The 26,253-nt window shown below is 45.1% G+C and overlaps 1 protein-coding gene across 7 annotated transcripts in view; it reads right to left on the minus strand.

Annotated features, from left to right (window-relative positions):
• Positions 1 to 4,492: 4,492 nt before the first annotated feature.
• Positions 4,493 to 26,253, minus strand: part of LOC136016665 (inverted formin-2-like) — a 43,863-nt gene continuing 22,102 nt past the window's right edge. For 4 of the 7 annotated variants that reach the window (XM_065684238.1, XM_065684235.1, XM_065684234.1 and 1 more), the window contains exons 6-23: positions 25,281 to 25,422; positions 25,036 to 25,177; positions 23,667 to 24,512; positions 22,291 to 22,436; positions 22,143 to 22,204; positions 20,806 to 20,908; positions 20,637 to 20,722; positions 20,043 to 20,143; positions 18,668 to 18,738; positions 18,447 to 18,554; positions 17,414 to 17,484; positions 16,704 to 16,824; positions 15,986 to 16,150; positions 15,183 to 15,285; positions 13,398 to 13,556; positions 11,618 to 12,388; positions 10,099 to 10,158; positions 4,493 to 6,697 (exon numbers count right to left, since the gene is read on the minus strand). In XM_065684238.1, coding sequence (XP_065540310.1) covers positions 10,100 to 10,158; positions 11,618 to 12,388; positions 13,398 to 13,556; positions 15,183 to 15,285; positions 15,986 to 16,150; positions 16,704 to 16,824; positions 17,414 to 17,484; positions 18,447 to 18,554; positions 18,668 to 18,738; positions 20,043 to 20,143; positions 20,637 to 20,722; positions 20,806 to 20,908; positions 22,143 to 22,204; positions 22,291 to 22,436; positions 23,667 to 24,512; positions 25,036 to 25,177; positions 25,281 to 25,422 — 3,256 coding nt within the window. In that variant the 3' untranslated portion in view covers positions 4,493 to 6,697; position 10,099. Of the gene's footprint in view, positions 6,698 to 10,098; positions 10,159 to 11,617; positions 12,389 to 13,397; positions 13,557 to 15,182; positions 15,286 to 15,985; positions 16,151 to 16,703; positions 16,825 to 17,413; positions 17,485 to 18,446; positions 18,555 to 18,667; positions 18,739 to 19,180; positions 19,489 to 20,042; positions 20,144 to 20,636; positions 20,723 to 20,805; positions 20,909 to 22,142; positions 22,205 to 22,290; positions 22,437 to 23,666; positions 24,513 to 25,035; positions 25,178 to 25,280; positions 25,423 to 26,253 lie in introns of those variants that run through there. The other 3 variants (XM_065684236.1, XM_065684237.1, XM_065684239.1) reach the window with 3 other exon arrangements.

Here is a 26,253-nt window from a genome sequence, read left to right on the forward strand (position 1 = left end):
ATATTTTTCATTAGCCCAGAAAGAGAAGTATGTTGATGGCATAGGGTTTAGATTTTTAAGTCAGATCTGAAGAACATCTTACCTCTGTGGCTTGGGCCATGTAAGCACTCTCGTTTTTTTCATTTCTGTTGTTGCTAATGGGCTGATGTGGGGCTATGTTATTTTGCAAAACTTGATTTTCTTTGTAGCTGAAAGTTCATTTATTAGTCATTACTATGCTGGAAACAGCGATCTCTCAGTGAATGCTTCAGAAAACCTGGTTATTTCCCCTTGTGTGCTATTTCCAAAGGGTTTTTTTGAAGGGGGGAGGAGTAGTTTTTTAAAACTTATGCCCCATACACTTCCATGGTAATCATCAAAAGCTTAAGTCCAAAGTCAATATCTGCAATGCAAGACATCTTTGAGTGTAAGAAGGTATACTATTTACCAGATGGATGGAAGTGAGCTACAGGATATATAACCCAACCATGGAAAGCATTAGTCACTTGGTTATGCAGGTATATAGTCCCTAACTGGTGATGGTCTTTAACTAAAACAAAGCTACCGGTCATTACTTCCAGTGCTACGGTTGCACTTGCCATGGTTTGGATTTATAGATCTGCTTGCATTTCAGAGGCTCCCAGTGCAATATTCTTCACTGTTGACTTTTCAACAGGTGTAAACTGTTCTTGATGTTTATGATTCTTACAGGAATAAAAAAGTAGAAGAAATTAGAGATCTTAATCCTTTCTTGCACAAGCAATCTTGTTGCTATAAGGGTCACCTTCGTAATTTCAGATGCATTCCTAGAGGTTTCTAAGGGTTTTCTGCATTCTGGATTCACAGAGGTCTTAGGGGAACCACAGTTCTTTGAAAGTTACCCTCCTCCTTTTGTTTTGAGGCCGACATGACTGCAAACGTGTTATGAAAAAAAGAGAAAATGATAAGATTTTTTTTTTTGCTTATTACTAACAATATTTCTTTTGTGGTGTTTTTCATCAACAGCTGTCCAAGTGTTTCAAAGGATATAATTGCCCCCATTTTATAGATGTGGAAGCTCAGGCACAGAGAAATGGCTTCCACAGTCGCTTAGGAAGCCAGTGGCATAAAATGAGTGATCCCAGTAGCCAAAGTCCTCAGCACTTCATTTCAGTGCTGTTTAGTCTTTGCAATCTAACAAGTTACCCATCTCTCCCTTAAGATCCAGCTACTGCCTCCATTTTCTTACATCAAAAAGCTGGAAACTTTCCACTCTTTAACTGCCTCCACTGCTGGTTGGAGCATGTCTGTGAAGTCTATGCACTTAATGCCTCTGGGCTCGGTGCTAGAAATAGAGTTAATGAAAAAGTCCTTTAAGGGAACTGGCTGCAGCTTTTGGCAGCTGGTGGACAGGCAGGAGCCTTGGGATCTGCTGCAGATGGAGCCTGGACCAACAGCAGCTGTGGGTTGCAGACACTGGGGGAGACTGCTGCTAAGACCTGGTCTTTGTGTGCTGCAGCAAAGCGGTGAAGCAGCTCAATCAAGGAACCATGTGAAGGTGTATGTAGAGCATGGAAATGTGATGTGAAAGGTAAGAGGCTGGGAGAACATGGATTTTGGCATCAAGGGCTTTGTAGAGAGTAGGAATGAACTCTTCGAAATGGAATGTCAACAGTTACTTTAATTGGGGCTTGTATAGTTAGCTGAAGGGATTAGTGACAGGATATAATAGGTATAATCTTTGGATTAAAGCTATTTGGATTTGCTAGGTTTGAGATAGGTCATGGTTTGAAAGAGATTATTACCATGTTGCTGTCATTTGATACACATGCGGTTATGCTATGGTCTGGACCCAGGCCTCTGCAGGCAGCCAGCAATACGTCTCATAGATTGTGTCTTGCAGATGTCAGATCTCTCCTCTGTGTTCTAGACCCCCACAAGCAAAGTGGAGCAGTTGAAAATACCTGGAGGGAGAAGAACATTTCTGTCCTGTTTTTGCTGGGGTCACACCAATTAAGGAGGTATTTTAGAAAAACAAGCTATTTGTCGGTGATTCAGGATGGGTTAGTAGACTGTTACTATAGTAAATGTCCTGGGGCATATTCTTAGAATCATAGAATCATAGAATAGTTAGGGTTGGAAAAGACCTTAAGATCATCTAGTTCCAACCCTCCTGCCATGGGCAGGGACACCTCACACTAAACCATGTCACCCAAGTGAGTGTATGATGCTGGTTCACCGAAGAGGATTACCATACAGACCTGAAAGGGTTTCTGGACTCTGCTACTATCTTTTCTAAACTACACTGCTTGTCTTGTATCTAGTTCTTGCCAAACAGAGAATCAAATAAATGTTGGCTGGGAGGCACCCTGAAAATGGTCTTGCCCAAGCTCCCCTTCAGGGGACTATCACCACCACAACAGATCAGATCAGCTATGGTTTTGTCTAGTTGGGCTGTGAAAACCTTAAAGAATGGAGATAATAAAACATGGCAGAGTGCAAAAAAAATCTGTTGCTCTCAAAGGATCACTCCTGGAAATTGTATGCTATTGGGGGTTTCATTTAGATTACAAAATAGAGTTGTCAGTTTTGAATGATCACAGCAGCAGACATTGTAAGATGTTACCTTTTTTGCCTGTGCTGCCTATTCTTCTTTGCACAAACCCTATCTCTCTGTAGTAGTTCGAACTTTCTGCATCTATTCTAATGGATTTGGTAATTAATTGTCACTAATTCATGACTAAACTCATCACAGATTATGTTGTATGTAGCTGCATAAGGGCTAACAAACATCGGGTTCTGCATGCCCAGAGCAGACCAAACTAACCGTAACCGGTGTAGATGTTGCCAGCAAAGACTGCTGATCCTAGAAAAAATCTACTTGGACAGGCTGGGAGTGTACCTAAACTGATTTGATAGGAGCTGACGGTCACAGACTGATTCTTGTCTTCTGACTTTGAGTAATGTAAACTGAGTCTGCTTAAAGTCTCCATGGCAGAAGAGCAGACTTCCTGCTAATTCCTATTGACACCTGTCTCTGTGTGAGTTGTCACACACCGTTCTGGCAAGAGCTGTTCATGCTGCAGCAAAGAGACTGTTGGAGAGTCCCTAACGTGAATTAAGTACTAGCACAGAATGGATGGAGGAGTGACTTATTCTTACAGTGTTGAATACGTTGATAAACTTGCAGTGATTAAATTCTCCACTAGTATATGAGGTCTGCTACCTGCTCTACACTAAGGAGCTGGAAACCTTCTGTACTGCGGACTTTATTTCCATTGCAAATCCTTAAAGCAATGCTGTTAGTCTGAAAGATTGTTACTGTGTAATAACTGCAACCACTTAGAGAGGTCCTGTCATTACCACCGTCCCATTTTTAACTCTCTTTGCTTTTCTAGATATGGCAAAGCTGTCTTTCATATCCCATCCACAGCCTGATTATGAGGGGACCAAACAAAATGTGGTTTGTGATGGCTCACGATTGTATTTGCTTTCAGATACATTAGGTGAACCTAACTAACATGTTCACCCGTATTTCATGGCTGTGACTATTATCACATAGATAGAATAAGACTGGTACAGTGCTGACTTTTAGTATTGGCAAGCTTGTATGTTGTACTCAGTTGACCACTGTGTACAAAAAACTAGAAATATGGAACTGTAGATGCAGGCTTCATGTTTGGACAGAATGAAAACTGGTTAATTTTGCTGAAATGGGCTTGTGCATTTTTATTTCATCTCTCTTTCTAAGCAGTACAGAAGGCATTTCTCAGCCCCCTCTGTGAAATACATTCTCTACTGAATGTAGGAGAAGACCAAACGATATGCCCAAACTAAAAGATATTGGCATACCTTTGGACACAGATTTCAGCTATGCTTTAAGGACAGTGCAACACTGGTGGTGTTCATGTACTAGGTATAGCTCCATTTATACATCACTGTTTCTTTGAGAGAAAACAATGGGTAATTATTACTAAGCATACAAGACAATTATAAGCTTAGCTGCCTTATAAACTATGTGGAAAATATAGGATGTTGATGGACAAGTTCTGGTGAATCATAGGTCTTCCCCATTCCCACAAGAGAAAGGGAACTTATCAAGTACTTATTTTATTCTAAACTTTGACGGTTTTTCAGTACTGAAATAAAAAAATATATAATCCTCACAACAAAACAAAAAATAAAAACAACCCCCCCTGAAAAACTAACCCTAAAAATCCATCTCATAAACACATGTGAATTCTGATGTGAAACACTTAGAACAGACTTATGCTGATGTCTTTCATAGCTTCATTTTATCATATAACCAGTGCTTAGTTAAGGAATACACAGTTATTTGGCAGCTAGAAACTTGTGGCATTCACAGCCTGGTTTATATACTGGACTCCATGTGCAGTTGCTGTAACATACCAGAAAAAATCTTTTCTGAGGTCCAGACTTATTGTTGACTTAAATGACCACAGACCTGTCAAGTTGCTGCAAGTAACATTATTTTTACCAGCAATTAATTTAGCCTTGCAAACACTGAAAAATCTTCAGGATCATGAACTTTATTTTAAGGTAAAAATGGAGCAAAACTGCACATCCCAGTTGAACATCTTTCTTTGACCTGCTTTGGTTCTGTCCCTCTGTTCTTCTTAGTCACTGTAATGGAAGCAGAGCTGCTCTGGAGTAATAAATTATAAATGCTGTGCTTCAGCCTGCATATTGGGATATGGTTGAAAAGATAATTTAACATAGTTTTCACAGATGACTATGAAACAAATAACTGGCAGTGGCTCAAAATAACCCATTTTTTCATAAACTCTTGAGGGCAGTGGAAAGATAATGCCAAGCACCCTCTCTTTGATGGCCAAGGTATGAACACAGCAATAAAATTTCTGGCTGTGTGGAAAGAGCTGCTCTCTCTAGGTAGAAATGGGGGATAGCTGAAAGGCCCAGACAGAGAAGTGGACACCTGCTGAAGCAAGCAGTCTGCAGATAGGTAACACCCAGAAAGCCTGTTTGTTCCCGGGTCTTGAATCTCCAAATGATGTTCCTATTGACAGAACAGTAGGGTAGGGAGGAGGAGGTCGGCTGCTCATTGCTAGCCTGGGCTAGCAGAAACACAGAGGTTGCAAAGTTGCTGGGAAAATGTGTTTAATACTCAGATTTTTGAAGCCTGGGGTCTAATCTGAGAGCAGAGAAGCCAGACTAAAGAGCAAAAGGATGATGCTGGGGCGATGTGCTGTGAGACAGGAAAGGAGGAAAAAAGAAATGGGAAAACCTGTAAATGTGATAGAGCCAGTCCTGCAAGTCAAGCCTGGGATGGGTTATGTGATCACCCAGGAAACAGTGGGGCCCTGCCACTTCTGACAGCCGGGAATGGAATTTCAGTTGACAAAGGGTTGCGCCGCTCCACTCCATGGGGTCTCCTGAACTGAAGCTGCATGCGTCTGCTCTCAATGCATCTCTGCTTTTGTTAACCGATTCTCAATATGCTAATGCCAATGCTTTGGTTAAAATAAACCAGTTATTTAATTCTTGATTTAACTTCCAACTTAGTCCATAAAAGTTTTTACAAGAGTAAGTCCTGTTAAGCAAAGCAAAATAAGCTTTAGCCTGAACATTAGTCTAGCCACAGTGAGTTACCATATAAAGGCATAGTTCTTAAATGTACCCATCCCTTCCACTTCATTCATGTTTCAGCACAGTATCACACTATAGATCCAACAAACACAGATAATTTTAAATTGACAGCTATGTACAAAACTATGATACAATGTTATTACAAAACTTAAGAAATAAATCTCTGAATTTTGAAAACACAATACTGCACATTCCCAGTTTTAAAGCAAAAGTAACATGAATCTACACATTCTACAGCTTGGACATGAAGAATATTGAGTGCAAGCAGCTAACAGAATTCAAACCCAGAGATTTACCGAAGGATGAGCTGAAATGTGGCTGATAAAGCACTCTGGAAAACCTCTGTTGCTTTAATAAGAGGAACTGGAGCCCTGGATCTCTCAAAGTTCATGGATGCATCTGTGTGTGTAAGAAGACTGCAAGACTACTGATGTGCTTCAACTTACTTGCACATAAGCATCATGTAGAACCAGACACTGTTCATATGGCCATACGCTTACTAAAATAAATATTTTTTTTTCCCTGTAACCAATTTCCCTGGGTTTAAATGATTGAGAGTAACAATACTTTTGTCTGATCTGGGTCTTGGATCTGGTCCTATGTAAATCGTCAGTGGGCGACAAGAAGAGGGAGTTAACACGCTTCCACCTGTGGTGGTACAGACACTGCTTAATTTATACCCTACTTTATTTGAGGCACTGCTACTTTTAAGATTTCTCTGAGGGCTAAACACTGAGGTCCTTTCTTGGGCCACACTCGGCTGTCGTTTCAAGTGGAGTTTTACTAACAGCAGGTTGAAATATTTGATTTCCAGGGCAGCAGATGAGAGCTCTAACCCTTTCACGTCACCATGCACAGAACTGGCCCCCAGCCCCGTGAGTGCCCAGCATCAGACATGAGGCGAGGGGTTCAAAGTCTCCAGGGAGGCTCTCTGGGTCCTGGGGAGGGAGCAAAAGGCTGCACGAAGAGAAGCACTGAATCCTATCGGGCAGAGGTGACAACGGTGGCGTTTTGGCGATGCAGAACCTGGCTTCTGAGAAGCTGGCAGCGCTCTTAGGACACGTGAGTGGTTCGCTAGGTCTCTGTTATTTCTTCTGCCTTGTTGTGACACCTGCAGGAGGAGGGGAAAATGCAAACTGTAACTATAAGACAAAAGCAGGATGGTTTTGCATGTGTGTGTATCTAACGGTGAGGGTGCTATTAGGGAAATCAGACTCGGGTTCCTCCAATAACCTAAACCCAGGTAGAGCTAAATGTATATGTTCCTAATAAAAGCTTTGTGTTTCCAGAACTGATTCTGATGTTCAAGAGTTTGGGCAACTCTGCTTTTAAGCTGGGTGCTAATTCAGTCCAAGAAGAGTCTTGTGTTTTCCAAGCAGAATATTGGAATACACTTCTAGGTATTAAATTGCTGAACTTACTAAACCTAGAGGATTTAGCAGGACTGGCAGAAGGATGGGGCTGCATACTGTCATTTTAAAAGCTTGTCTCACTCATAACCAAAGCAAGTACCATTTCTAATGACAGACATGAAGTCAAAGGCCATACAGGAAGATGAGCATTAGCTTGGCTGCATTACCATGGTCTGTAAGAAAACTGCTCACAGAAAATACTGAGTCTGCAGAAGCGGATGTGAAGCATCTGTTCCATAGTATTAAAAGAAAACAATTTAAAAGAAAAAAAAAGGAAAACCTTGACCCTCAAATCCTGATGTGTCTGTGGGAAGAGGCTGATGTCCTACTGTGTCATGTATTTGTCATAGCTGCTGACAGGCAGTACTGTGTTCCCCTCCTGCCCTCTGCCTCCGTCACTACCAGGCTGTGGTCTTCGAGCACAGGCCTATGCTCCCAGTTTGGTTTGTCCTTTTATTTCATAGCGAGTAAATCATGTCGATTTGTGAGCAGGGAAACTGTCAAAGCCTGGTTGCTTACGGACTTGTGCTTTCAAGACTTTTGTTTCCCCTAACCTTCCTAAGTGACATAAAGATGGGAGGAGAGGAAGAGGGAGCTGCACAAACAGATGTGAACATCTGTCTATAGCAATCCTCTGGGGTTTAAGGCAAGGGAATTTAAAGAGCACCTCCCCTGAGTTCAGCCATTTGTGCAGTCCCTCCTGGGTTTGACTGTCAGCTTTTGTTAAATGGGCCTACTTCATTGAAGCTCTTTCAGATTTGGTAGGAAAGGAGTTCAGATGTTAACAGGGTGCACACAGAGTGTGACACCAGTGCCTTGATACCACTGAAAAAAACAGCTAAACCATTTCTTTCAGGAATACGGAGATAATGTGGGATACCACTCTTTGGGTATAAAAACTGACATTTGAAGAATATTAATATCAATACAGAAATTGCTACACAACAAGATACAGTCGAGGTGAGGCAAGAGCTCCGTACCTGATTATAACAGTGTTTTACTGCTCTGAAATATTATTTCACAGGCCCTTACTCTGCTGCTGTTACAGAAGCTCTAAAAACTGGTAAGGGGATTGAGTCTTAATCCTTGCAGCTGGATCTGCACAAGAAGAAAGAAGATTCCTACAGCTTCACTGAGACCCAGCAAATTCCACATCCAGCAAATCCACCAGAGAGAAATATGCTGTACCAAAAGAGAACTGGTGCTGTGACCTGACCAGACCGTGTGTGCCTGGGACAGAAAAGAAAATAAAAAACCAAATCATGTAGAACATCCTAGAAAAAATATCGATGGCAGCGTTCCAGGCTTGCTAAGTCTGTCATACCAAGAGGGACAGACTTGAGCTGCGTCTGAGTAAGGAAGCTGGAGATTTAAGAGAAGCAAACAGGTTTTTGTTTCGGCTAACCTTTCCAAGTGACATAACGATGAGAGGAGAGGAACAAGGGAATTGCGGGCTCCAAGGTGCAGCTTGTCACTGCCCTCTGGGCACCAGAGCACAGGCCAGTGCTGCCGACGGAATGCAGCTGTGCCAGGCGCTGCATTTCGAGGATGTGCTGGAACTCCTGCCTGTCTCAGTCACTTTATAAACATACTGTTTATCCATGCATTCCTCTGTGTTGCTTTCCTATGTCTGCTAAGGAGAGTACAGAGCTGTCTGCATCTGTTTTTTTTTTTAATTGGGACTGGTTTTAGGCCTGCATGTTGGAATCCCTGTGCTTAAAAAATACATAATGTGAATTATGCTTAACTCACAGTTTCAGCTGCCCTCCCTGGTCATGGGTCCTGACATACTTTTTCCTTATGCTTCACTGCTGCGATTTTCTGCTCTTGCAGAAAATCTTCCTTAGGACTTTTAAACCAACAGAGCTACTTCCCTTTTCCACTTGATATAATCCTGCAGTACCTCACAGAAAGGGCCAAGAGGAGGGCAGGAGTAGTTGGGACTGTAACTTCCTAATTAGTATCGCATGTTCTCTTGCTAGCAGTGATGCTCCAGCTGAAGGAACAAAACCAACCCTGTGTAGAAATCCTCCAGAGATTCCTCAGTTCTGCCACCCCAGGGGCTGGGGCTGCTGGGCTGTATGGGAACAGGGTTCCCAGCTGGGCCCCCAGGCACTGGGGGAACTGAAGAATAAATACATTCCTTTCAGGAAACAAGACAGAGGGAGGTTTGACATTATTGATTCAGCTCATAAGAGATGCTCATCAGCACGGAAAGGACAACGTGTAACTATGCAATTTCAGTACAGTGGGTATTTGGATTGTTTATTTTTCTTGCTTTTCTTTCCACTTGCTGTAAAAACAGGCAAAGTTTTGCAAATGAAAATCTCACTCTGAAACTCCTCAAGTTTTCTTTTGAGAGGCAATTATATGTTGCCAGCATCAGTGAAAGACGCAGCAAACTTGGTACACAGTTTCACTAGAAATTTGGTTACCTGTATTATTTTGGTAACAAAAGCCAAATGACTTACCCCCACCCTCATCCCAGAAAGCTGCATGAATGCACATAAGAAGCATTCACAGTCTGTTTGCTCCAATGGACTAGTCTGTGTGCAACTCTAGAACTGAATTTAGCTTTGAGAGGGAGTTGGTGTCTTGCCCCAACTAGTACTTCTCCCAGGGTTCAGTGTTCTACTCCCTTTTCCAGGTACCTGTATTTAAACAGTGCTATAGGAAGTGACCACCTGCAAGCAAACCAAACATCGTACTTTGCAAGAAGTAGGTACTGAAATTGCATTTTTACAGTTTTTGAGAAAATAATGGGATCAAAGCAAAGACTCTTTATCACATGAAGCTGGATTCACTTGGTTAGAGTAATGACTTTTAATTATCTGCAGGGAAAGGTGGTTTGGTTGCTGCTGACACAGAGGACAGACATGTGGGCTGCGACCCTGTGTCAAGGGGAGATCAGCACTGACTCCACTCAACGCAAGATCAACGCCCTGAAGAGGGAAAATCAGAGTAACAAATTTATTTCACATGTATTTGTGATTAGACACAAGGACAAAAAGCTTAGCTGATATGCTGAATACTGATTAGGTCTGTAAAGTCCCAATGCTGTGGTTAGTTCATGTAAAAACACCTTTGCGAGTTTACATACCTCATTGTACCACACAATCTTTTTTTGTTTTATTATCTCCAGTATCAGTCTCAACCTCTGCTTTTAAACAAAAGAGAGACACTAAATACATCTGATTATGGCAAGGCAAACATATCAACAGGGAACTTTTTATGATGAAAACATTGTCTAGTAGCAGAGAGTTTCCTAAAATGCCATCCCTGGATGCCCAGGGAATCCTGCGGCTTTTGGGGGAGTCAGTTCCTTAAGCCAGAAATACTCATTTCAGACGTCAGGAAAGCATCACCACGTGGCTGCATGCTGGGAGCGTGGGCTGCTCCAATTGCTGCAGCTCCTGCTGCCTTGTGGGAAGCAAGTTTGGGAACCACTGCTCCACAGGAACCACTTCTGGTTCGCAAAAGTGGCATGTTTCGAAATGTAAAAAACTACAGCTCCAGGGCAGACCGGCATTATAAGGCAAGTCCCTCAGTGGTAGGTGCTCACCTTTCTGAGCAGTGGGTATTCAAACCCCTCTTTCCTTTCTCCTTCACTTTCTTTGGAGGGAAAACCATTAACCGCTGATAAAAAGACACTTCCACCACTTATCTGCCCATTTGTTTGACCCCAGGATCTTGTGGAAAACAGGCTTTGGACAGTATATTGTGTCTTTCTAAAGGCTGATGGACCCATGTGTCCTCCCTGTGAGACACCTCTATTTTAGGATTCAAGTACCCACCCAAGGGTGGCTTCAGCTCAGTAGACTTTGAAGGACTTGGATGCACCTCCCAGGTTTGGGAGCAGCAGTGGACGTCTCCCATGAGGCAGAGACCTGGGTGGCTCCATGCCTCCTGTGGCTGAACTCTCTCCCGGCACCAGTGGGGTAACCCAATGTGAAGGACTGATCTGGCTGGCCAAATCCGATCCTTCACAGAAGCATCAGCAAGATCACCTTTTTTAATTGCTGACTTTCTCCCCTCTTCCTGCAGTGATGATTTGAGGACCTGAGGTTCAGGACTCACCTAAGTCCCTCTGTGGCAGGCTATCAAGTGACTGCAGGCAAAATGTTGTTGCAAGAAGGCTTTGGGAGAGGCAAAAACAAACAACCTCATGGCAGCACTGATGTTGCTGCCTTTATGTGTTTGTAAGTAGTTGGGAGGGGGTGATGGCTGATTAAGTACGCAGTATTAACTGCTCTTAATCACTGCTCTGGAGTCTAATAGGGCTCTTGTTTGCACATAACCATGCCTTCTAGCTGTCTTTAGCACACTTGACAGATGTGCTTATTGCCATCTTTACTGCTTATGTGTAATGGGCTTTTTAATTATTGATTCATCATTACCCTTTTATAAACTACTTGTAAATGTCAAGAGAATGAACTATGCCTGTGTTTTTCTTTTTCAGTCTCTTTCAGGTTTAAAAAAATAACAGCTCCATGAAACAGTGCGGCTCTAGGGACAGGGGCATTGGACCTTGAAGTGGGGAGGAGCAGATGTATACAAATATAGTAGGAAGCTTCCCCAGTTTAACTCAGTCCCCAAGCACTATATGTGAAATAGGCTACCTGAGTAGCTTTTGCTGTGCCTCTTCTTCTTCCTCCTTTTCCCAGATGACCTCTGCTTTTCCCTGTCGGTGTGAGTTTGCTCTGGAGGAAGTGTTGCTGAACAAGAGGAGTCAGTGGCTGGCTCCTCTGAGAAGGACTTCTCTTGAGACGTGTCCAACAGTGAGTCTGCACCAGGGTCTTCATTTTCCTTCACCATCTCTTTTGACTCTGCTTCATGAGACCCACAGAGAGCAGACTGAGCGCTGCCAGGGTCAACCCCACTCTTGCTCAGCTGGGTTTCTGGCTCCTGCGCCAGCCCGTAGTGCTCCAAGCCATCAGCTGGGCATTCCTTGTCCTGGCCTTCCGAGATGGCCCCGCTGGTCCATTTGTGTTGGTCTCTCAGAGCAGTGGCCGAACTGCTGCTCACAAACGTTATTCCTGTGCCCATGTTAGCAGTAGAGAAGGCAATGGAGCCGCCCTTTGTGCTTGGCTGGAGGCTTGCCCAGCTGTCCGCCTGCTTCATCCCAGTGCCTGGCATGGGCTGACTGGCCCCATCAGCTTCCACCAAGCTTACTGAGGGCCTTTCCATCCGGGTCTCTGGTGGCAAATCTCCTCCAGCACTGGGTTTAGATAACGCCTGGTTTGAAGCTGAAGCATCTGTAACATCTCCACCCACCTCCATCAAGGCAGTGTTTGATGGGGAAGTGCTTTCTGAGGGATGACCATCGTTGTTTTCATTGGTCTTACCATCCATCTCCTTTCCTGCTGCTTGTGGATCCTTAATGCCGCTTCCTTTGAACAAGAAACATGCAATCAGCCACAGCTGCAGAGTTGCATCTGGGATCAATCAACACGTTTCTGGCACTGGGAATGCTTACTACAAGCTAGCAGCTGCCTGGGGAGGGTGCACTGACCCTAAAGGAGCTGTGCAAAGGCAGCACCATTTTATTCTCCTTATGTCCCATGTGGCCACCCCAGCTGGAATCCAAGGCTCCAGCTCAGCAAAGCCCCTGCTCTGTTTTCAGCAGGTATTTCTGTGTCTTTGCTGCCAACCAGCTGATTTCCATGGAAGCCCCTGGACTCCCAAGGGTGCCTGAAAGCCTATGGCAGGAAAAGGGAACCTGCCTGCGAGGTCCTGAACCAGGTGCGATTGCTGGCTTGGCTACATGAGCACTTCAAAACTGCCCATCAGCCAGCCTAATCCTGCCCTTTCAGAGCAGGTTTAGGAGAGCCACAGTGCACAACTCAGGTTCTATGGCAGGCCGATATCCTTAGACTTACCTAATGTGCACTGACAACAAGGTCAAAAGATGAAAGAAAAGCTAAACCTAAGGGCTGTCTCCTAATAAGCACATAAGAACTTAGGTCTTTCTGTAATTAAGAACTTTTTAATCTGTTTTTTAAGGGCTTCTTTGGGCTCCCAAAGAAAGACAGGGTGCAGCAAGCTCCAAGGCAGTGACAAGCTGTGCTACTGAGACTTGATAGCACAGAAGGGACTTGCCTGGGGATGACATCAGTGCCCCATCAGCATGGTCGTGTGGCTGACCTGCGGGCCATGCCTCTTAGAAGATTAATCAGCATGGGTACAAGGCCATACTGCTCGAAATTGCTACTAATTTTGGGACAGACCTGGCTGGCAACAGCTCAGGGCTCTGCTCTTCTCCACAGCACTGGCTGCAAAGCCTCCTTAAATAAAATGCCCCAAATACAAACACAAAAGCTTCTTGCTTATGTGCTTGGCTCAAGCTCAGAAGCAAATGGGAACAAATAGCTGCAGGTACAGTCGTGCCTGTGTTCTTACCAGACTGGCTCTCCTCCGGGCCCTCTGCAGGTAAGGTTTTAGGAGTTGCATCCAACTCGTGTCTGTTCTTTGTCTTTCTCAGCGTGAACCCTTTTCTTATGTCAGCTAGCAGCGCATCGATGACACACACCTCCTCCTGCTTCACCACCCCCTTCTTAACTGGGAGAGAGACAGATCGGGGTGTTAAATCTGCACAGGAGATGGGGCAGAAGGAGACTTTGCAGTGATGCTATTGCTTGGGGTTGGTACTGCTGTGCTGGAAAAAGCAACCACTGGGCAAAACCAAGGCACCGATGCCAGGCCTGGCAGCAGCCCATGCTCCATGCCCCAGCAGCAGTGTGTCCATTCTGAAGTTAAAAGGTATACCCCAAACTCCGGGTGCTACAAGCTGGCACCAGCTCTGCCCAGGCTTGTGCCTGGTTGTACCATGGCATTGAAAAACCTCCTGTTTGCTATCTGTGTTGGTGGGGGCCTTTTTTTTTGGAGGGAAAATAACACAGATTTTCCTTTCAGCTGTTTCCAAATGTACTTTTCAGTTCTGCCTTTTGTTTTCATCCAGAGAAATACAGATTTAAGTTACCTGCAGGATTTCTGGGCAGATGCCAACCTTATGAAGTTTAACCAAGCCAAGTGCAAGGTCCTACACCTGGGTCGGAGCAATCCCAGGCACAGCTACAGGTTGGGCAGAGAAGAGATGCAGAACAGCCCTGTGGATAAGGACTTGGGGGTGTTGGTCAATGAGAAACTTAACATGAGCCAGCTTCAGTGTGCGCTCACAGCCCAGAAAGCCAACCGTATCCTGGGCTGCAACAAAAGGAGCGTGACCAGCAGGTCGAAAGAGGTGATCCTGCCCCTCTGCTCTGCTCTCGTGAGACCTCACCTGGAGTATTGTGTGCAGTTCTGGTGTCCTCAACATAAAAAGGACATGGAACTGTTAGAACAAGTCCAGAGGAGGGCCACGAGGATGATCAGGGGACTGGAGCACCTCCCGTATGAAGACAGGCTGAGGAAGTTGGGGCTGTTCAGCCTGGAGAGGAGAAGGCTGCGTGGAGACCTCATAGCAGCCTTCCAGTATCTGAAGGGGGGCTATAGGGATGCTGGGGAGGGACTCTTCATCAGGGACTGTAGTGACAGGACAAGGGGTAACGGGTTAAAACTTAAACAGGGGAAGTTTAGATTGGATATAAGGAAGAAGTTCTTTACTGTGAGGGTGGTGAGGCACTGGAATGGGTTGCCCAAGGAAGTTGTGAATGCTCCATCCCTGGCAGTGTTCAAGGCCAGGTTGGACAGAGCCTTGGGTGACATGGTTTAGTGTGAGGTGTCCCTGCCCATGGCAGGGGGGTTGGAACTAGATAATTTTAAGGTCCTTTCCAACCCTAACTATTCTATGAGTCTATGATTTTTGGGACATCAGTAGTCTGTGGTAAAGAGAGACTATTCAAGTGTACATGGGGATTTCGGAGGTGGTGGAAGTCAAATGTTTCTTGTGAGATTTGGGATTCAAGAGTTATGTTTAGAAACTGAAAAGTTAACTGAAATGTTTCAATCTGATTTTTTTTTTTCTGCTGTTCAGTCAGCAAACCTAAAATAAACTTCTCTGCCCAGCTACAACTGTGAACTGTCAGTTCTCAGCTATGGCTGAAAGACTTTAAGGCTAAAAGCCTTTAGTCAGCAGCATGTGGAAACCCTCAAAATAAATTACCACTGCTGGTCCATTAAAGCAGGGCCAGTAAGGAGCTCCTCTCAGCTCCATCTCTCTTTTTTGAAGTCCTTTCAGATACTCACTGACTTTTCCGTTTTCTCCCTTCTGTCTTTTCCCTTCTTCCTCTTCCAGCTGTTTCTTCCTCTTCTCTGCTTTGGCAGCTTGCTCCTTTCTGTCCTTGTTCTCCTGCAGTGAGGTAACAGGGGTATGAGAAGACTGGCAATGTCTGCTAGAGAAGCTGATGAAAGATCCAGAGATTGTTGCAAGGGAGGATGAGAAATTCTGGTCTTATCCTGTGCAGTAAATAAAATGGGCATGGGGAATAGGGGCTGTCTTGCCAAAAGCCAACACCACTGGGCTTGGCCAGGACTCAGCCACATCCCAGTGGGAGGTGGCAGTGGTGATCTGTCCAATACAGCTACCTACCAGTGTGCAGATCTTCCGCCTGACCTTTAGCTGAGACAAAAGTGAAAGGTACTGAAGCCACAATTCCCTCCAAACTGCTGGCTTCTTTACTACACATCCCTTTTCTGAGTCTCTTTGCTCAGGTTGGAATAAAGGGTTAAGTTTTATTAGCCCCTGCCTCTAAAATTTGACACCTGACTGGAGTCAAGTCACACTTGATTCCAAAACACCTTTGTGACACTGTGGCTAAAGTTGCACCAAAATCCCGAAACACTAGGGTCTGGGCCGGGCCAGGCCAGGAGCACCAGCACTGCATGAGTATGCAGTGGAGTAGGGATCAGACACCTCTTCACTGGGTGATGTCATGTGAAGCACTGAAAGGAGGAGGCCGTAACCAGCATCTTCCCCTATCCCACCGCTGTCAGAGAATAGGTATGCACCAGTACTAGGGATGCTCAGCATTCTGTGTGCAGATGCCAACCTTCAGGACTCGGATGAAGAGGTCTCTGAAGGTCTTCATGGTGCTAAATATGTCCTCTAAGGACAACTTGCTTGGGTCTTCACAGAGATAATTTGCAAGTTCTTCTCTCTTCCTTTCAATGGTTTCAAATTCTTCTTCTAGCTTTCTGGAAGCATCAATGCTATCCTGAAATGCATTTAATACACACAGTAAAACACCATCCAGAGGACAAGGAGTGAAGTGCACTTAAAGGAAAAAGGATGTCAGTGTTAAGAGCTTGGAGTAGGCTGCAGCTTTTATATGCATCAGAGCTTAAAATGTGGGGAGAAACTACGAATTCTGGATGACATTTGCCCCTGGCAACTGTGCTGTGCCAATTTACAAGGGTGGCTTGGGCAAGACATGATAAGCTCAATGCAAAGCTTAATCCCATCTGAAGGGCTTTACTCTGTGATCCATATAGAGGGTGAACAACCTCACTCAATAAAGTCACACACCATGTGGAGAGAACAGCTGGGGCAGGTGCCTTAGGAAATGGCCTCACCAAAGGTATCTAGGTCTGGGGTGGAGCTGGCAATAGACACTAATGGGTTGTGTGGCATTGCAGCCTAGTTCCAAATCTAAGAGCATGTTCCCTAGCAGTATTTTCCACCCTCGATGAGCTTACTCAGCTGCACATGTATTGCGCACTGCCTGTGTCTGTGTAACGGGAGAGATACAACAGAGCTCCATTACTGACCTGGATAGGTTTCTCATACTGTTTTTTCACATCGTCGTTTGATGACAAGACTTTTCGCTGAAGCTCCAGCAACTTCTTTAAATTGGTACTGGACTCCATGTGTATAATATCAAGATTAATTCTGAAATCACACAGAACCGCCCCATTAGCTGATACTCCAGCATCTTGCGCTGATGAAAGAATGGACAGGTCTGAGCTGGCACTACTTCCCGTTATTTCACTGAACTGATGCCTGAGATCTGACCTATCTATACAGTCTGAGCTCACAGAAAACAGCTTCCTTCCAACAGCACCTATGAAAAGGCTGCCAGGTCTACCTACAACTTCACATACTGAGATGTCAAAAATAGCCCGCCTATTGAAAGGCCTGTTCTCCACCCTCAGAGCTTGGCATTAGCTCACTTTCCCTGGTTGAAGGCATTTCTGGGTAGCTGGCTTTCACAGGCTCCTGGTACCACAAAGGCAGTGCAGATATTGGAAGGGCCTGGGAGGCAGCATTAGTTTAATGCTCTGCAAGTGTTGCCAGCTGTGGTAGAACTATTCTATATTAAAGGGGTTTCAACATTCATCAACCAAATTTTTTGGTAAAAACTAAATAAGATGCTATTTCTTTAATGTGCTATACCAGCTGTGTGTGTCCTAATTTCTGGTACATTGTTGATGTGTATGGGATTTATTTTTATTTCGAAGGAAGTGACACACAATTTTACCCTGCTGCTTTTGAAACATATTCAAGATCCTTTGGCAGTTCCAGTAGGTCCTTGTGGCTGTTTTCTACTTCCTGAAGCGGAAGAGAGAAAGAAGTGTTACTTGCTGTAGCAGGAGCTAAGAGAGGAAGCTGAGGAGAAAAGACACAGGCAGAAGTGCTTAGGAAGGAGGACTGTGCCATGTCCTGCTGCTGCCCCTCCTCTGCAGTTTGCCAAGCCACATTCAAAACAGTATGGCACATACAGAGGGGAAAGGTATTACTCCTGGGCTATAAAACCATACAAGAGGGCTGAATGTTCAGAAATACTCATAGTTCAAAGCAAAGCTGACCTGCTGCTAAGTTCTTTTTCTCCTTCTCCTGAAACATCTACCCTTGACCATGGGAGGAGGCAGAACTGTGATTTGATGCAGTCAGACACTTTCTACAGCTCCAGAAGGGTTTCAAAAGGGCTTGAATCTTATTTGCATAGTTTGCTTTCATGGCTGTGCTTGCTGAAGCTACTGCCAGCTAAAGCAGGGCTTGAACATGTGTAACTGCAATGGAGGGACTTCGATGAATGAAGGTGGCAGAGCAGCGCATGGAGAAAAAGGTTAAAAACAGCGATTCAGGGAGCAAGAAAGCAATCGGGGCTTAGAGAGGAACAATAAAAGCTTGAGCACAGTCTCATGGAGAGAGGAGAGGCTGCAGAAAGGAAGAAAGGCTGAAGGGGTACAGACCAGCCAGGACAGCTTTGGTGGCCATGTGCTCTGTGATTTGCAGCTGATGATGTGCAGATTGCACAAATGTGAAAAAGGAAGTTCCAGTCATTGAGGGGAAAGATGCTGGAGAACAAGTCTTAAAACAAGGAGCTTCCTGAGCAGTGCCCACAAGGAGACTCCACCAAGTAATTCCAACATTCCCAACTTGTGACACTCTGCAGTTAGCCAGAGGGGATATGAATATGAGCGTGTGGCTTTAACTGAGAGTTGGAGAAATGGTTCATCCATGATAAAGTCTCTCCCCCTTCCCTGTCATCCAGGACTTGGCATTTTTACCTCCAGAATGTGGTGCAGCAGTGTAATGCGGGTTTGGTTTGCTTTGGTTTCTGTTAGTTTGAGTAAAGTGCTGATTTTAAACCCATCGGCATCGCCTGTGTGACTTCCCTACAAGATAAAAACAAAGCAGATGTAACTCCTGTGTCCATTTAAATGACAGCCTTAAAGGAGACCACCCACACATCATAATGGGGGCAGGAGAAGACAAAAGAAGTACTTACATAGTTCAGGAAGTTTCCAACTTTGAGAATCAGTTGACAAAAGAGCGGCAGGCGATGACTGTTCAGAAGATCTGAAAAACATAAAGGACTTTTAAACAAAAGCCTGTGTTACACCAGAATATTTCCTAAACCACACTGAAATAGAAACTCTAAATTCCAGAATCTAAATTCAAATCTGATATTTCAGCCTTGAAGCCCAATGGCCCAACCTGCAGAGAAACTGATTCTACATAGATTCAACTCCATGAGTTGTAAAAGTTTTCGTTGACTTAAGTTTCTTTCTTCCTTTCCACCTGGTCTCTCAATCCTAATTGAAAATAACCTGGAGTTGGACCCCCTTCACTCACAGCCATCAACTTGCTGCCCTGTTTGGAAGTACCCTGATTTACTGTGGTGTAAGCAAGGGTAAATGGGCTGCAATTTTAATCTTGCAGATTCCATTCAGTTGTGCAGCGAAGCCAGTTCTGACAGCCCTGTGATTATTGGCTGGCTGCTAAAACCAGACACGCTCACCTTGTTCTTGATCTTGCATGGTGGAGGTGATTATCAGGGCATGAAGGATACAGTCCTTGTCCTTGCTCTTATGACAGGGTGCTGCGGTGGTGTGCTTTCTGAAGCACTCAGCTTTGAGGCAGGAACAGGTCTAAAAGGACAACTGGGCTCATGGGAAGACACTTTTAGGGGAAAGCTTCAATTCATCCCAGCAGGCAGCTGTGATGCCAGCTGGAGAAACCTCCAGCAGGCAGCTGGGGGAACTGGCTCTGTTGTGTTGACAGCAGCTGATAGTGTCAAAACAGCATCCTGCTCTCAGCAGAGTGGGACCTGAGGTTTCTGCGACATGAAGCCAAAACCTATTGCATGATCTCTCCGTGTACACACAATAATGGAGCATCTACAAATTATAACCCAAAAAACCCAAACTTTTTCTTCTGATTCCATTTGTAGGCAGGGAAAAACTAAAGCATCACTGCTTCCTGGGGAAAGTGCTTTTCTGGCAGAAAAGAAAATTGCCATGTGAAAGTCTTAATGTGACAAATAGTGATGGATGAATTAGCTGTAACGGGACCAGCTCCGCTGTCTGAATTCAGCTCCTCTGAAAGAGTTGATGAGCTTCCAATGCTTCACTGTTGAAAGTGTTTCAGAGGAATACATCTGCTGCAGCAAAAGAGGGCCAAGTGTGTGGAAAAATGATCTCTGGTCCTATAAAAGGCTTTGACCGTCAGTGGAAATGCCTAAAGCTGTACCCCAGCGCACCAGTGAATGAACCACAGAGGAGTTTTTCTGGGGGCTGGGTAGTGTAGCTCCCCCTGGAGCTTTGAGAGATTTAAAGCTTCCCGTCAGGAATACGATACAGAAATAAGGCCAGGTAATTTACCTTCACAGGCTCTCCGGATGGCTTCGGCTTTCGGCTGAATCATGTCCAGCACAACGGTGGTCTCTTCACAGATCAGCATACATTCAATGCGCAGCTGGTAGCTAAGGAAAGAGATTGATTCAAAGCTTAAGGCTGATCTCAGCCAGCACAGCAGCCCTCCTCCCACATCACAGGTAAGACTGGCCACCCCATAACATCACTGTCAACCACATCCACATCACACCAGTGTTTGTGGCTTGTGAAGGGAGGCAAGGGGCTGCTTCTTGCCTTGGGAACCAGTGGGGATGTAGTTTCTGCTGACGCACTGTGATCAAAGAGAAGACTGATCACTGTATGAGATATAGGTTCCTCCTTCTGGGCAAGTCTGACCCTGGGTCTGGGCCAGTTTCTTCTGCTTCTGAGGGAGAGGAGGTGCTAAAGCAACAACAGCACTTCATCAAAGGGCAATAAGGAAAGGGGTGGCTCTAACATGGAAGGAGGAATCCACCAGCTATATCCATCAGTGTTGGTCTGAGTCTCCTATAAAGAAACTTAAACTTCCCAGAGGTAAACCAAGAAAAAGATTAGGCTGAAGTTCATGAGCAACATCCTTACCTTGGAATCTGAAGGAGGAGAAGATAAAACTGATCTGCATTTGCTAGTTTTGATTTCTCTTCTTTGAAGGCCTTCAGGTTTTCTATCTAATGAGAGAAATAAAGAATCAAGACTTCATGACTGCAATGCATGTTCAGCCTTGGAACTAAGGTCACCATGAGGTCCTGACCTCATGCTTTTCAGGCAGAAGCTTCAGCAACTGCTTCAGAACCTCAACATCAAACTTGGTCCGGTCCCCATTCTGGACCATGGCAGCCACCTCTTCATTGGAGCTGTAGGGAGAAAGAGCAGAGTGATATGTCACCTAAAGACCCCTCTTCCACAGCTGCACACTACCAAGACATGTATCTCCTTAAGCTCCCTGCATTTTCCCTAGTGAGAGCCACAGTAATCCACAAGCTAAGATGTGTCCCTATGATATGTCTCTGTGAACTTAGAACTGGGACCTGGATCCCTGCTATGCTCCCAAATTTTGGTTCTGGCCCTGGTCAAATGACTCAAGGCTAGAGATCAATCCTGCAACTCAGATCTCTGTCTCTGAGGATTTGAATACCTTAAAAGAAAATCTAATTCTTAACTTTTCCACTGCCCTTGTTTTGAGGAGGGATTTGACCTCCAGAGGTGTCTCACAATCTATCACCATAAAAGTCTGTGCTACAATGTCATCTGTAACGTAGTGTGCTGGTTTGGCTGGAGTAGTTATTTTCTTCATGGAGGCTAGTATGATGCTATGCTTTGGATTTGTTCTGGAAACAGCACTGATAACACAGGGATGTTTTTGTTACTGCTGAGAAGTGCTTACACAGAGTCAAAGCCTTTTCTGTTCCTCACCCCACCAGCAAGGAGGCTGGAAGTGCACAAGGAGTTGGGAGGGGACACATCTGGGACAGGTGACCCCAAGTGACCAAAGGGATAGTCCAAACCATATGGTGCCATGCTCTGCTATACAAAGCTGAGGGAAGAAGAAGGAAGGGGGAACATTTGGAGTTATGACGTTTTGTCTTCCCAAATAGCCATTATGTGTGATGGAGCCCTGCTGTCCTGGAGATGGCTGAACACCTGCCTGCTGATGGGAAGGGGCGAATGAATTGCTTGTTTCATTTTGCTTGTGTGCGCAGCTTTTGCTTTATCTATTAAACTGCCTTTATCTCAACCCGCGAGTTTTCTCACTTTTACTCTTCTGGTTCTCTTCCCCATGCCACAGAGGGGGCAGTGAGAAAGCGGCCAAGTGGTGCTTAGTTGCTGGCTGGGGTTAAACCACGATATATGGCGATGTAACACCTTTGCCAACATGTGGGGATGTTGTATGTAAAAACATAATTAAAAATTAAGGCCCTAAATTTAGTATTTTAAAGACAGTGCAGGAGAAACTGGGAAATGTTCAGATGTTTCAGTAACACAGATCAGTGTTGGCTTTTTAAAATAGATTTCATGAGGACCTTCCAGATACTATGCAAAACCTGGTCAAAATCTCGTCAACTGTCACAAAAAATTGCCATATCTTACCATTTAAATTGCTTCAAAAATATGTTCAAATTGAGACTTTTCTTGGAGTCCAAAAATGTGATCTTCATTAAAGAAAAAGAAGATATCTTATATTAGATGAGCTGTTTGTAGTGATCTTTATTCGAAAGAATGAGAGAGACATCCTCACCTCCTTTGGTTCTGCCTTCACTGGTGCAGCCGTTTTCTCTTTGGGGGTTGCTTGTGGAAAGCAAAAGAGCTGCTCTATGCTTGTGTAATTTGGCTCTATAGTTTCCTCACTGCTGCTGGTCACGGAAGCCCACATTGAGTGACCTTCTGAAAAGAGAAAAGGTGTTCAGACTGACTACAGGGACAGCTGAAAGCTCCTGGGCTCTGGGACAATGTGAGTTGCTAGAAGGGACATCTCTCAGAAGATCAATCAAATAAGAAGAGACATCTTATTCCTGGACAAATGCTAATTATTGATGAGCGCCAAGTCCCACAGGCTGGATTCAAAGGGCCCAAAGGGTAATTAAACCTGGTGTTTTACCCCAAGATATGCTGGTAAGGGGAAGCAGCACTGGGCACACAGAGGCCATACAGCTCATATAGCCTCCCTATATGACTACATTCTACTCCACAGTAGGCAAACTAGATCAGCATGAGAAAGACCTTGGCCATTTCTTTTCTGGTCCCTGACTGATGTTATTTTTGCTTCCTTGCATGCTAGCTGAGGGACTGGCCACCACCTGGGTGTTTTCGGACTGTGTCCTTCCTCCATTTTTCATTTTGTAATTGAACCTTCTTGTAAAATGCTGGCTATAGGACTGCTTGAATTAATTCTCACTGCACTTGCTTGAAAATATTACATTTTCTTTTTAAATCACCTAAACATGCCGGTAGAAGTCTCTACTGACATGATCCCAACAATTAACTTCTCTTGTGACTGAAAACAAGCCTTATTTAGACTTCATCTATGCCAGCTTCTGTGCAGACTTGCTTGTCTAGGACAAAGCTGATGTTGCCTGTCCAGGCTTCTCCTCACATTTCATTTTCCTCTTTGGATCCATTAGGAGAGAGAAATGTAACCCAAAATCAAGACACAAGGCAGTGATTCTCACAAATCTCCAGTTCTTTCAGTGTCTTTCTTGAACTGTGATGTGATCCTTACCTGTACTCTTACTCATGACTTTAGTATACCCAGATACAAGTACACATGAACTAGGGAATGAAGGTCCGGGGAACCCAGATCAGAGCCTGTTGAGAACACAAGCCTAAGGCATGTCATGGTGGATTTGCAGAATATTCCCATCCCTCCCCCTGCTTCTAATTTCAAAGTATTTCAGCTATAAACCAGCTATTATAAACTACCAATTTAGTTGGAATGGTTATTTTATCAGTAGTTTTGTGCTACTATTATTTACTTAAGCTCTGCAGGTCAGATGTAATGGAAAACAGGGAAGTTCTGTATCCAAGTGGAGTCAACCACATTTGACAAACTCAAAGACAGTGTTTTGTTCCCTGGGTCACCCTCAAAGCAGCAGTGACTATGCCAGAAGCACCCACCTCTCACCACATTGGAGGGCAGCTTCTGCCAGTTCAGTTTCTTCATTCTCAACGTTGGCGTCTTCACCGTCTTGCGGGGAGGCCTGCCCAAGCCAAGAGGGCAGCTGAACTGGGGGGCCACCACAGCTTCTATATGCTCTCCTGCCATGCCGGGCAATGGGGGTGGAGGGGGAGGGATGCCCCCCATGCCGGGCAATGGGGGTGGAGGGGGAGGGATGCCCCCCATGCCGGGCAATGGGGGTGGAGGGGGAGGGATGCCCCCCATGCCAGGCAACGGGGGTGGAGGGGGAGGGATGCCCCCCATGCCGGGCAATGGGGGTGGAGGGGGAGGGATGCCCCCCATGCCGGGCAATGGGGGTGGAGGGGGAGGGATGCCCCCCATGCCGGGCAATGGGGGTGGAGGGGGGGGGATGCCCCCCATGCCAGGCAATGGGGGTGCAGGGGGAGGCAAGTCAGGGAGTGGAGGGGCTGTAGTTGCATTCGTCATGGGAGACGTGGGGGTCACCGCAGCTGTGCCAGAGGGTGGGTGTGGAGGTGGTGGTGGTGGTGGCGGTGCCAGAGCAGCATTGTGTGAAGGGTTAGATGTCTCTGGCAAAGCAGAGCAGGCTGTGAGCTGGCAACATGAGTTCTTTTCATTGGGAGGTGGCCCTGAGGGAGTTGCTGATGCCTTGGAAGGGTTTGAAGATCCTGCTGGACTCTGAGCTGCATGTGCACATGGCTCCAGCTCAGCCTGGAGGCCTTCATTCACACTCCCAGACAACCGGTTTTCAGCTCGCTTTTGCTTGTTTGGATGTTTCTTGATAGACAGCAGCCTCTCGATGACCTCTTCAACTGTGTTCCCCTGGACTAGAGAAATGAGTCAGGGGTCAGAGAAGGGGATGGAGCCCAAAGGTTGGTTCATGCTATTCAACCCTCACCAAGGAGCGGATCTGAAGCCACAGCACTGCCTGCTGTCACTTTACCTAACTGCACTTCCAGCTTCCGGGCAATTTCCCACGGTTCTTACCAACGCTTTCTGAGCATGACTGCCAGCAACACTGGGCAGCAGCAGCAGCAGGATACCAACAAGGACAGATTCCCACTGACTCCCATGACCCACAGCTCAGGGCTTAACCATCAAAGCAAGACTATGAATCCTGAGCCCACTGCTAAACATGGCCAGCTTTCACTGTCATCCACATGGCTGGGGTTTTGCATTGAGACTTGACTCTGTGCAGGAGACGTAGCTTTGTCCCACCTTCTGCTCTTAACAAGTCCCATAGATTATTTCCTATGCATTTGGGAAGGACTTTGGCGGGTAGTGGGTAGAACAAGGGAAAACAAGAGGATAGCGTGAGGCTGCAAGGCTGGATGGATATGTCATTCTTACTGTCATTTGCAAGCAAAAGGGCCCTGTTCACAACTGCGTCCAAGGACTCCCACAGCAGGAGGCTGGAGTGATGAGATGGCTCTAAGTGCAGCAGGCTCTGGAGGATGGACAGCAGTTGGATGGACACCGGAGACCGGCTCACCTGGAAAATAGAAGAGCTTTCTATTACAGCTAGGCTGGTTCCAAGCAAAGTGTGTTAACTTTGCCATTGCATGACTTTTCACCCCACCTGAGGGCCTACTTACTTTATTGAAGAGAGATGAAAAGACCTCATGATGATCATTCATGTTTATCCCATCACATATCTTTAACAATTCCTCATCATCTTCTATTTTGAACTCCTCAAATGTATCACACTGGATAAGCAGATCCTCCTCCTCTATGTCTCTGCAATATTACAGCATTCATTTTCATTGGAGAGCCCTTCACTGATTTTCAGATTATTATCTTTAAATGGCTTTTATCTCTTTGCCTCTTAGACTCGGACAGTCAGTGTTGAAAGTAACCAACTCCACCTTATTTATAAAGGACCAAATGTCATGTGAGCATCCTTTCTTGAACGGAATGTACCTCTTTCTACAGTTAACACATACAAATGAATGGGACTTTCCATGGCATAACCTGGACCTGTGTATGCTTTGTATAGACTTCTCCTTGGAGCTGTAACAGAAGTGGCATTTCCACCTTCTTGTAACTGGGCCACCTTTATTTATTTATTTATTTTTAATGTCAAGGCAAATTAAGAATATTCCAGTGACATTTCTGTTTGAAAAAACTTCCCTCTCTGCTACTCAAAATTGGATTGAAAAAACTCCAGCCATTCTAAAGCTAACTTTTTCAGAACTCTTGAGACAACTCAGAGATGGAATTCTATGCTTGCTTACTGGCACTATTGAAAAATCTCCTCTTCCCTCATTTTTGTGGGGTTGGATGGAACAATTCCAGTTACATGGCAAACTGCAACTCGCATATAATGCATTCTAGAATTTACCATGGGTGTTTCTGACAGAACATTATTTTAAAATTAAGACACTGCAAAGACAGATATGTCAGATATGCATTAGTAAATTGCTTTAGTTGGATGCTTCTGGGAGAACACCAGCAGTGAAAGGGTTTGAATGCAGCAAGCTGCTCAGTGAGCTCCCAGCATCACTTCAGGCTCAGTCTGAAATGCAGCCTCAACAAGGATGTTGCTGAGCCTTGCTCCATTGTGCCCAG

This window comes from Lathamus discolor, chromosome 6 (assembly GCF_037157495.1).
Source record: "Lathamus discolor isolate bLatDis1 chromosome 6, bLatDis1.hap1, whole genome shotgun sequence".
Lineage (NCBI taxonomy): Eukaryota > Metazoa > Chordata > Aves > Psittaciformes > Psittacidae > Lathamus > Lathamus discolor.